Consider the following 10,735-nt stretch of genomic DNA (forward strand, 5'->3'; position numbering starts at 1 on the left):
TATCAAATATTCAAGCACTGTTTTTTCTTCAGCTGATGCAGCGTTTCCCATACTTAATTAATTAGCCGCTCACCTTTGAGCTCAAACACGTCCCTCTCGGACGACCACGCCTCTGGACGACCACGTCTCTCTCGGACGACCACGTCTCTGGGCGAACACGTCTGCCTCTGGGCGACCACGCCTGCCTCTGGGCGACCACGCCTGCCTCTGGGCGACCAGGAGCTGCCTTCACCGCAGTATCTCCTGTGAGCTCATACACGTCCCTCTTGGACGACCAGGAGCTGCGTCCAGCGCAGTACCTCCTGCAGCGGCTATAACTCCTGCGTTTCTTCTCCCTGCCCGACGCACAATCTAATCCACTTGAATTGCTATCACGTCGGGGTCACCATTTGTCGGGTTCCACTGCTGATGGCAGAGGATGAGGGAGAGTTCCACTGCTGATGACAGAGGATGCAGGACGGATAAAGCACAACAACCAGTATGATTGCAAGCAGAATCATTTATTCCCTCTTGCCTCCCAGCTTATATACCTTTTTAATCATCTTTGCCTACAAAAATCACACAGTTGCTAATTGGCTATTATATGATTTCACCTACTTCACACGGGAACAGCTTACATATTATTGGTAGCTTCTTAGCTCACACAACTATCTTGTTTACGACCTTGAATACTTTCTACTATCTAGTGGATGGCGGCCAAGTCCTAGGAACTCGCCGCCAGTGAGGCGCCTGAGTGAAAGTGGCCAACTTCCAGCTCCTTGTAGGCAGCCTCACTTGACCCAGTGTCCAGCACCAGGCCTGCTGTAAGTGTCCACTTAGGTAGCCATCAGGTCAGGGTACAAATAATACACTCCCACATTTCTGCACATCGGGATGGTTTGCTCTTGTGCCCTCAATAAGGTCTCTTTAAAATACAGCCAGCTCTCTTGGATTCCTTTCCCCCTCATATTAGCCTCCCAGGGAATCCTGCCCATCAGTTCTCTGAGAGAGTCAAAGTCCGCTTTTCTGAAGTCCATGGTCCGTATCCTGCTGTTCTCCTTTCTTCCTTTTGTCAGGATCCTGAACTCGACCATCTCATGGTCACTGCTGCCTAGGTTGCCACCCACTTCTACTTCCCCTACCAAATCTTCCCTGTTTGTGAGCAGCAGGTCAAGAGAAGCACGGCCCCTAGTTGGTTGCTCCAGCACTTGTACCAGGAAATTGTCCACGACACTCTCCAAAAACTTCCTGGATTGTTTGTGCTCTGCTGTATTGCTCTTCCAGCAGATGTCAGGGTGATTGAAGTCCCCCATGAGAATCAGGTCCTGTGAACTGGAAACTTTCCCTAGTTGAGTAAAGAAAGCCTCATCTACCTCATCCTCCTGGTCTGGTGGTCTATAACAGACACCCACCAGGACATCACTCTTATTGTTCTTGCTTCTAAGCTTAACCCAGAGACACTCAACTGACTTATCTCCAGTTTCATACTGGAGCTCAGAGCAATCATAGTGCTCTCTTACATACAGTGAAACTCCTCTACCCCTTCGCCCCTGCTTGTCCTTCCTGAACAGTTTATACCCATCCATGACAGTGTTCCAATCTTGTCAGTTACTCCACCAAGTCTCAGTTATTCCAATCATGTCGTAGTTTCTTGACTGTGCCACGACTTCCAGTTCCTCCTGCTTGTTTCTCAGGCATCTTGCATTTGTGTACAGGCACTTGAGATAAGTAGCCGACTGGCCTACTTTCACAGTATGAATCGGGAGGCCTCCCCTGCTGTACCCTCCTCCTTCTGCTTCCTTGTGGTGTCCCTCTTCCCCACTTACCTTCGGGCTTAGGTCTCCATCCCCCGTCGAACCTAGTTTAAAGCCCTCCTCACTAGGTTAGCCAGCCTGTCTGTGAAGATACTCTTCCCTGTCTTCATTAGATGAATCCTATCTCTTCCTAGTAATCCTTCTTCCTGGAACAACATTCTGTGATTGAAGAATCCAAAGCCCTCTCTTCGACACCACCTGCGTAACCACGCATTTACTTCTGCAATGTGACGGTCCCTACCTGGGCCTTTTCCCTGAACAGGGAGGATGGGTGAGAACACCACTTGCGCTTCAAACTCCTTTATCTCTTTTCCCAGAGCCACGTAGTCCACAGTGATCCGCTCAAGATCATTCTTGGCAGTGTCATTGGTGCCCACATGGAGAAGTAGGAAGGGGTAGTGGTCTGAGGACTTGATGAGTCTTGGCAGTCTCTCCATCACATCCTGAATCCTAGCTCCAGGCAAGCAGCACACTTCTCTAGTTTCCCAGTCTGGACGGCAGATGGATGACTCTGTTCCCCTTAGGAGGAAGTCCCCAACCACCATCATCCTTCTCTTCCTCTTGGGAATGGTGGTTGTGGAACCCCCATCCCTAGGACAATGCATCCCTTGCCTTCTGATCAAATGGGTCTCCTTCTGATCCATTCCCTCCAAAGGGTCCTCCAAATCATTCTCCGCCATAGTACTTGTGCAGAGAGAATGAAAACGATTCCTTACTTCTATCTACATGGTGGGCACATAGGTTCTCTTTCTTCGGGAGGTCACATGCTGCCAATTTTCTTCCCCGTTCTTCAGTTTCGCCTGCCCGGCCTTCTCTGAATCTTCCTTACACTGTGCCTGTGCCTGATGGAAAATGACATTGTTTTCTTTAATTCAATGCAGGGTTTATATTTGGGTCTCTAGTCCTTTAACCATCTCTTCCAATAATGAAATCAGCCTGCACAGAAACCAGCCTGCACTTGGTACAGATGAAGTCATCTCTATCCTGTGGGAGGAAGACAAACATAGCACATCCAGTACAGGTGACAACAAGAGATCGCTCCCTCTCCATATCTTTACTCTGAGAGCCTCCTCAGATGCTGTATTTCCTGCTCAGCAACGTCTGAAAGGCAAAAACCTGCTGTGGGCTCTCTCCTCAGGCGAACTCCCAGGCAAACTCCCTCCTTCTCCTCCTGTTAGCCGCCCCTCTGTTCTCCGCTCAGCTGGTTCACAGCTGGATGCTTTTTATAAGGCTGGGGCAGTTGCCCCGTCCCTGCAATTACCCCTCAAAGCCCCGCCCCCGAAATTAACCCCTCAAAGCCCACCTGGATCAAAGCACTCCCAATCAATCAATCAGACACACCCTCACCTGCCAAACAGTCCCTGTAACTGCACCAGTCACAAGCACACACACACAGCCAGCTGTAACTTGCAGCAGTCACACAACTGGTCTCTCAGATACTCCCCCCTCTAGCACTGCACACACAACACAGCTCCCCTCACTTAGCACTCACCTGGGCTCCTCTCGGACAGATCCCAGGCAAACTCCCTCCTTCTCCTTTTGTTTGCCGCTCCTCCATTCGCCGCTCAGCTGGTTCACAGCTGGCTGCTTTTTATAAGTCTGGGGCAGTTGCCCCGCCCCTGCAATTACCCCTCAAAGCCACGCCCCCGCAATTAACCCCTCAAAGCCCACCTGGACAGTTCCAATATTTGGGGTTTTGTCTTATATAGGTGCCTGTTACCCCCAAACACGGTACCAATTTTTCACACTTGCCATCTGGTCACCCTATTGTTAGGGTAGTTCCCTACACTATAGCAGAGTCAAGTTCCAACCTCTGTGCCAATGAACAGTTCATTATTTTACCCAAAGTGCTGCAACTGGGACAGGCCTTCCCCAGAATATGCCATAAATTCCAGTGAGGGCGCTCACCTACAATGAGGGACTCTGAGCTACAACTCCCATGAGGCTTTGCTGAGGAATTTATGAATCCAAATACTTCCGCTTTGGGATTTTCAATGAAAAAACAGTTTTCCATGAAAAGCTTTTCACAAAAAAAAAAAAAAAAAAAAAAAGAAGAAGAAGAAGAAAGAAAAAAGAAAAGAAAAGGAAAAAAAAGAGTGACAAAGGCAATTTTCAGTTGAAAACCGGAAGTAAATTTGTCAACCAGCCCTTCTGGTGGGTGGTGCTCAGTTCTTGTCATAATGACTTGCCCTGTCTCATTGTTGTCTTTGTTTGTTGTATCCACCTGTCTTGTGTCTTACACTTTGATTGTACGGTCTTTGGGGAAGGGACTGCAGTTTTGTTATGTGTTTTTGACATCGTTTTTTGGATCTATGACTGGGAGTCCTATGCACTAGCTTCATATAAAATTATTATTATTATTAATAATAATAATATCAGTTGTAATTTGTTACATGTTGTGATCGCATGCAGAAACCCGGGGGTAGCTTGGCTCCCTCTCACACTGTGATGCTGTGAAAAACCACAAACCTCTGGCAGGTATTGCACTTATATAGCCATCCAAAAGCAGGGACTACACCCAGCTCAGTTCAATGAATGCTTTCCAGCTGCTCATGACCAGGACCACAATGAATGCTTTCCAGGAGCCCAGGACCACACCGTCGACCCTGATCAAAAAGCCTGACAGTGGAGATTGTTAGCCAGTCTGCTCTTCCTTCAAAGTGGAACAGGTATGCACCAGTTTTTCTTACTGAATAGTTTGGCTAAACCCTTCACTCAAAGACACACTGGTTTAAGATAAAACATTAAACAAGTTTATTAACTATAGAAAACTAGATGTACAGTGATTATCAGTGGCAAGTGTAAAGAGATTAAAAGATGTTACCAAATGAAACAAACATAAGATCACAGTTTAAGTCAGGGTATGTCTATAGAGATGGTGGCAAAGTTGCTACAGTCAGATTGACTTTTCTGGATTGATTGAGTGGTCAGGTAAGTGTAGACCAGGGTGTATAAACACTAACAAACTCAGGCCTTGTCTATGCTAGCACTTATGCCAGCAAAACCTTTGTAGCTCAGGGGTGTGAAAAAAACACCCCAAGCAACACAAGTTTTGCCATCATAAGCACTAGAGGGGACAGTGCTTGTTTGGCGAGAGATGCTTTCCTGATGACATAACTGCCACCACTCATTGAGGTGGTTTTCTTATGTCGGCAGGAGAGCTCTACTCGTTGACATAATGCAGCCACACAAGCTCTCTTTTAGGTGTAGTCTAGCCCATAGCAATGTCTCACACTTCTTAGCTGGTACAAACTGTTTCTTAAAGGTAGGTTGGGCAACCTTCTTTGCCTGGGATTCTCATCCTCCCTTGCAAAGTCCTTTTGTTTTCCAGATGACCCGTCAGGTGTTGAGTGGAGTGGGAGTGGAGCCCAGCCATGATGCCTCATGCCTCCTTTTACAGTCCATTGCAGCTTGCTAGCACAGTCCATGCATGTGAGGAGGTGGCTGCTTCCCATTGATCAAGCAACCTCATTGCGAACACGCATCCTATGGTAAAGCCTTGCTGTAAGCTTAATCCCCGGTAGTGGAATCTTTCCTGGATGGGTCTTTACCAAGTCTGGTCATTCACTGTTGTACCTGAAAAGCCGGGATAGGTGGTTCTTATCTCACACCACGTTCTAATAGCATTTACAACACTATTTTATAACTTCCCATACTATAGCAGCAGGAACAATCCAACAGACTATGAATGTTTAGCAAATCAAGACTTTTAAAATAATACCACACAAGGCGTACTTTGTACAGAACATATTAAAATTACATGACATTGGTCAGTCATATGGAGTTTCTGAGGTGATGTTTTCAGACGCAGAGTGTCACACATATTAGTTGTAGGAGAGTAAAGAGTTAAGAGCTGGACAAGTAGTCAGGCCTAAATTACAGGGAACAGGGTCAAGGGAAGAGCAAACCTTGTTTTGATTAATTGGTGTAAATTTTAGCTAGAGTCTGTTATCTCTTTTCTTCTCCTTCTTTTCTGGTCATCTGTGCAGGGGAGAAGTCTATTGATATTTCTGGACAAGGCCTTTTGGTGAGAAAAAGTATTATCTTCTTTATCCCCCTGGCATGCCTTTAATTCAAAGAATGTTAGTGTAAAATGTATAGGTTTTAAGGTGATGTGCCTGACCTCTGTCTGGTAATCCTGTAAACAGCAAACAGGGGCAGGTATAATTATATTCACTATGTAGTTGTTAATATTAATTTTATAGGTGTCAAGGTAACTAAGTAAGGGTCTATGGGGAGTTGCTGGAAATGTATACATTTACATACTGCTATGGATAAAAGAATTGTAAAGTAATTCCCTTTTTGCTCTCCCCCAGCTTGGAGGTGGAACGAGCAGGCAATAAAGGTTCCATCTCCTCAATCCACTCCCGGGACAATCTGTTTGATTATTTCTAACATTAATAGCTACTTTTCAATAGAAGTAATGTATTATTGATTACTTTCGGAATACTTTGAAGGATTATTCTGCAGGAAAAACCCTCCAAATAGATCTATAATTCAAGGACACCTTAAATATTTATTCCACTCAGCCTCATAACTTTAACATCTATTCTGCTTCAGATTTACAGGAATGTATTTTTTTCATACAAAATACATTTTTTCTAATATATTGTGATGGCTAGAGTCAACAGATGGCACCATTACTCATTGTCTTACAAGATCTTTTTCTTAACATGTGAGCAACTGTTCAGCCTTTGAAGAAATGCTCTATTGTTGTTAGTTTGATGATGCCGTTCTTTTGGAAGGAGCTGTTGCAAGTTGCAAATAGCAAGAGGGTTTGCTCTCTGCTTCAATCTCTCTAACTAGAGGCAATTCTTGAGGTGGAGTTACTGGAGTGTGGGCTGAGATTTCTAACAGAGGGGGTTGCCTGTGTGTCATTTTTGACCACCTCTGTTCCAGGACTGGCGTATAGAGTGTAAACAAACAAATTGCAGAAGAAAATATTCATAGTTTCTCCTTCAGTGATAAGCCAACCTGCATGGCCTCAACATCAGATAGATAGATAGACAGACAGACAGACAGATAGATATGACAGTGTATACTAATGGTACCTAAGGATGATCTCATTGAAGTTGACAGGAGCTGCATGTGCTCAGTGCTTCGGACATATCAGGCCCAAGGTGTTGGAAGCTGAGTGCGCAATAATTGATCCAGCTTAAAGCTGGGAAATGTGTTGGTCATACTGACACTGAGTACTTTTAAAGTGAATTTTCCCTTGCTCCCCTCAACCCCCGACCAACTTTTCTTTTCCTGTTTCGCAGTTTTGGGGAGCTTGGGGGTACATTCCTTTCATTAAAAACTTAATTTTTGTGGCACAAAATTTTCAGTAAAATCTACATTTGAAGAAAAAAAAATCTTGCAAACCTTCCCGGACCATTTTTGACCAGATCTACCAAAAATAAGCATAGCTATTAATGTAATTACCATTCTTTTCTTTTAATTTCAAATCAAATTTGCAATAAAAATATTTTAAGGTAGCGGTGCTAGTCGAAGTAGTGAAAATTCACTTCAGTTTTTGTTGGCTGTTTAAGATACAAAGAACAGTTTTGGCATGTGCTTTTTCTGCCAACATAGTCTCAGAAGTCACTTAACTGTTGCCTCCTTCCTATTAAAAGCTTTATCAGAAGCCACCCGAGGCACCAGAATATTAAAAACCATGTGAAAATTCCTGTGAATCTTTGTTGAAAGAAAACAATCAGCTCTCATTTTGTCTTAAATTTTGACTATGATCAAATAAATATTTTAAAATGTTTTTAATTTGGAGAAATTCCTCTTTCCTCTCCCCTTTCTCACATTCTAATTTTCCCAATTTTTTGAAATTATGCCTCCCTCTTCCCCCCACTCACACACTTTCTCTTAGTATTCAGGTCTTGGTTCTTGTTCTTTTAAAGGCAGGGAGAAGAAGGATGTAGAAAGTATAATTTTCTCTGACTTTCAAATTTTCTTTTGCTTTTTCATGTTTCAAAGAAAGAGAGAAAGAGATTAAAATAAAAAGATATTTTCACAATTTGCCACTGGGGAAGGGAATTAAAATACATGAGAAAGTAGCTCAAAACGGCTCTATACAGGGAAAATAGTAGGAAATAGCTCAGGTGTGAATTTAAAGTGCAATCGCTATTCTGCTCTGATTGCCCCATTGCACACCAATATGATTTGCACTAGCTACACCGGGCTTTTCCCCAGGGGCACAAGCCCTTAGTTTGAACTGTCTCAATTCCTGTGAAAATTAACAATGAGTTGACAGCTCTTCTCAGGGTTTCCTTGACCTCTTTGTTCCTCAGGCTGTAAATGAAAGGGTTGACCATGGGAGTGAGAATGGTGTAGAAGACAGAGAACACTTTGTTAAGGACCTCAGTGTGTTGATGTCTGGCAGCACGTACATAATGATAAAGGCCCCATAGAAAAGTGTCACCACGATGAGGTGAGAAGAGCAGGTGGAAAATGCTTTCTGCCTCCTGGTGGTGGATGGGACTCTCAGGATGGTGGGGATGATGCACACATAGGACACCAGGTTTAATAAAAATGGGGGCAGGATGATTATTGAAGCCAGAATGAAAGTCACAGTGTCCACTAGGCTGGTGTCACTGCAGGACAGCTTTTTTACTGGGGTGGTGTCACACATAAAATGGTCAACTTCGTTGGGGCCACAAAAAGATAACTGTGATATCAAGGACGTCATTGTGCTACTAGCCAGAAGCCCGCTGATCCAAGAGCCAGCTGCTAGCTGGAGGCAGAACCTGCTGTTCATGAGGGCTGTGTAATGCAGTGGTTTGCATATCGCTAAATACTGGTCGTAAGACATCACAGACAAGAGGTAACACTCAACACTTACCAGAAAAGCAAAGAAATAATATTGTAGGATGCACATTCTGAATGAGATGGTCCTGTCCCCAGTCAGGAGACTGGCCAGCATCCTGGGCAGGATGGTGAAGGAGTAGCAGGTCTCCAAGCAGGACAAGTTCCCCAGGAAGAAGTACATGGGGGTGTGAAGGTGCTGATCAGCCACAACTAGCACAACAATGAGGGTATTCCCAGACACAGACATAATGTAGATCACTAGAAATAGAAGGAAAAGACAGATCTGTAGTTCTGGAAGATTTCCAAATCCGAGGAGGATGACGTCTAAGATGGACGTTTGATTTCCCCATTCTGTGGTCGCCATCGGGTGTATCTATAAGAAAGGAAACAAATTATAGGGCTGTTATCAAGGGTCTCCTATGGACTGCCAAATCAGGAAGAGAAGGTGGATGAGGCATTTCTAGAACAAATAACAAAACTATCCAAACCACATTGCCTGGTACTAATGGAGGACTTTAAATACCCTGACATCAGTTGGAAAAGTACAGCAAAACACAACATTTCCAGTAAGTTCTTGGAATGTATTGGGGACATTTTTTTTTCTTCAGAGAGTGGATGAAGTAGCCGGGAGGAATGCCAGTTTAGATTTAATTCTGAACAACAGGGAGGAATTGGTTGTGAATCTGCAGGTGGAAGGCAATTTGGGTGACAGGAAACATGAAATGATAGATTTCATTATTCTAAGTGAAGGAAGGAGAGAGAGCTGCAGAAAAAGGATGATGGACATAAAAAAAAAGCAAACTTTAACAAACTCAGAGAACTGGTAGGTAAGGTCCCATGGGAAGAAAATCTACAGGATAAAGGAATTCAGGAAAGCTGGCAATTTCTTGAGGGCACAATATTAAAGGCACAACTGCAAACTATTCAGATAAAAAGGAAAGATAGGAAGAATACAAGAGGCCAACATGGCTCCATCAGGAGCTCTTTAATGACCTGAAAATCAGAAAGGAAGCCTATAAAAAGTGGAAACATGGGCAAATTACTAAGAAGGACTACAAATAATAGCAGAATCACTTAGGGAGAAAACCAGAAAGGTTAAGGTACAAAATGAGTTACACCTAGCAAAGGACATAAAAGGTGATAAGAAGTGTTTTTTTTTTAAATACCTTTGGAGCAAGACAAAGGAAAGTAATAGGTCTTCCACTTGGTGGGGAAAGCGGAGTGTTTAATGCCTATTTTACTTCAGTCTTCACTAAAAAGGTTCAAGGTGATGAGATATTGGGCACAATTAACATTAACAACAAAGGAGAAGGAACACAAGCTGAAATAGGGAAAGAACTGTTAAAGCATAAGAAAATTAGGTGGGATTTTCAAAAGTGCCTTGTGGGTTAGACACTACAAAGCTTACAAAACTTTTTTGAAAGGCCCGGATATCTTTTGGTTCTCGGTACTTTTGTAAACCTCAGTCTCAATTTTTTCCCCTGTTTAATTTATATCACATTGGACACATTTTGAATCTACTTGAATGTGATATTCACTTAACGTGTAGATCTCACTGGCGTGGAAAAGCATTGAACAGGATTGGAATGAAAAGGCCTAGAGAATTATTTTGAATAATAAAAATAACCACCGCCACAGTAGCTAGGACAGAAAGGTCTAAGGGGAGTAAATCCTTCTATTTCACGTCATAACCAGACATAGTCAACAAGAAGTTAGGCAGAAATTTTCATTATCAGATTATTAATCCCGAGTTGTGCATAACATGGATTTTATACTTTCTTTGGATAACAAAATTAATCATTTGAGGATATAAAGGAATGAACTACCAAATGGAAACCTTGGAAAACTTCTCCATCTTTAATTTATCTGATAACAACGAGATTGCTAATATATGGAGTTATAAAATTACATTTTAATATTCCCAGGCTAGCCTAGTGCTTAGTTACAGTGACCAGTTTCACATGTCTTTTTTATGCTCCTTAGATATGCCCATTTTATTAGCCAACGTGTGAGTCACACGGGTGATACATAAGTGTCTCATTTCCGGGGTTCGTAGTGGGTGAAATACTAGCACTGTTGAAGTGCATGAGCTCTCCCATGCAGTTCAACAGGGCCCAAATTTCACCTGCTATTTTTATAAGGTA

The 10,735-nt window shown here is 43.3% G+C and overlaps 1 protein-coding gene across 1 annotated transcript; it reads right to left on the reverse strand.

Annotated features, from left to right (window-relative positions):
• Positions 1–8,070: 8,070 nt before the first annotated feature.
• Positions 8,071–8,955, reverse strand: LOC137144497 (olfactory receptor 2AP1-like). Its single transcript, XM_067534852.1, has one exon. It carries the CDS (start codon positions 8,953–8,955, stop codon positions 8,071–8,073), a length of 885 nt encoding a protein of 294 aa, XP_067390953.1.
• Between the last annotated feature and the right edge of the window lie 1,780 nt (positions 8,956–10,735).

This window comes from Emydura macquarii, unplaced genomic scaffold (assembly GCF_026122565.2).
Source record: "Emydura macquarii macquarii isolate MOO-44397 ecotype Brisbane River unplaced genomic scaffold, CSIRO-AGI_Emac_v2 contig_3467, whole genome shotgun sequence".
Lineage (NCBI taxonomy): Eukaryota > Metazoa > Chordata > Testudines > Chelidae > Emydura > Emydura macquarii.

Excerpts from the sequence above, each read along its gene's own strand:
- LOC137144497 (XM_067534852.1), bottom strand. The coding sequence starts at position 8,955 with ATGGCGACCACAGAATGGGGAAATCAAACGTCCATCTTAGACGTCATC.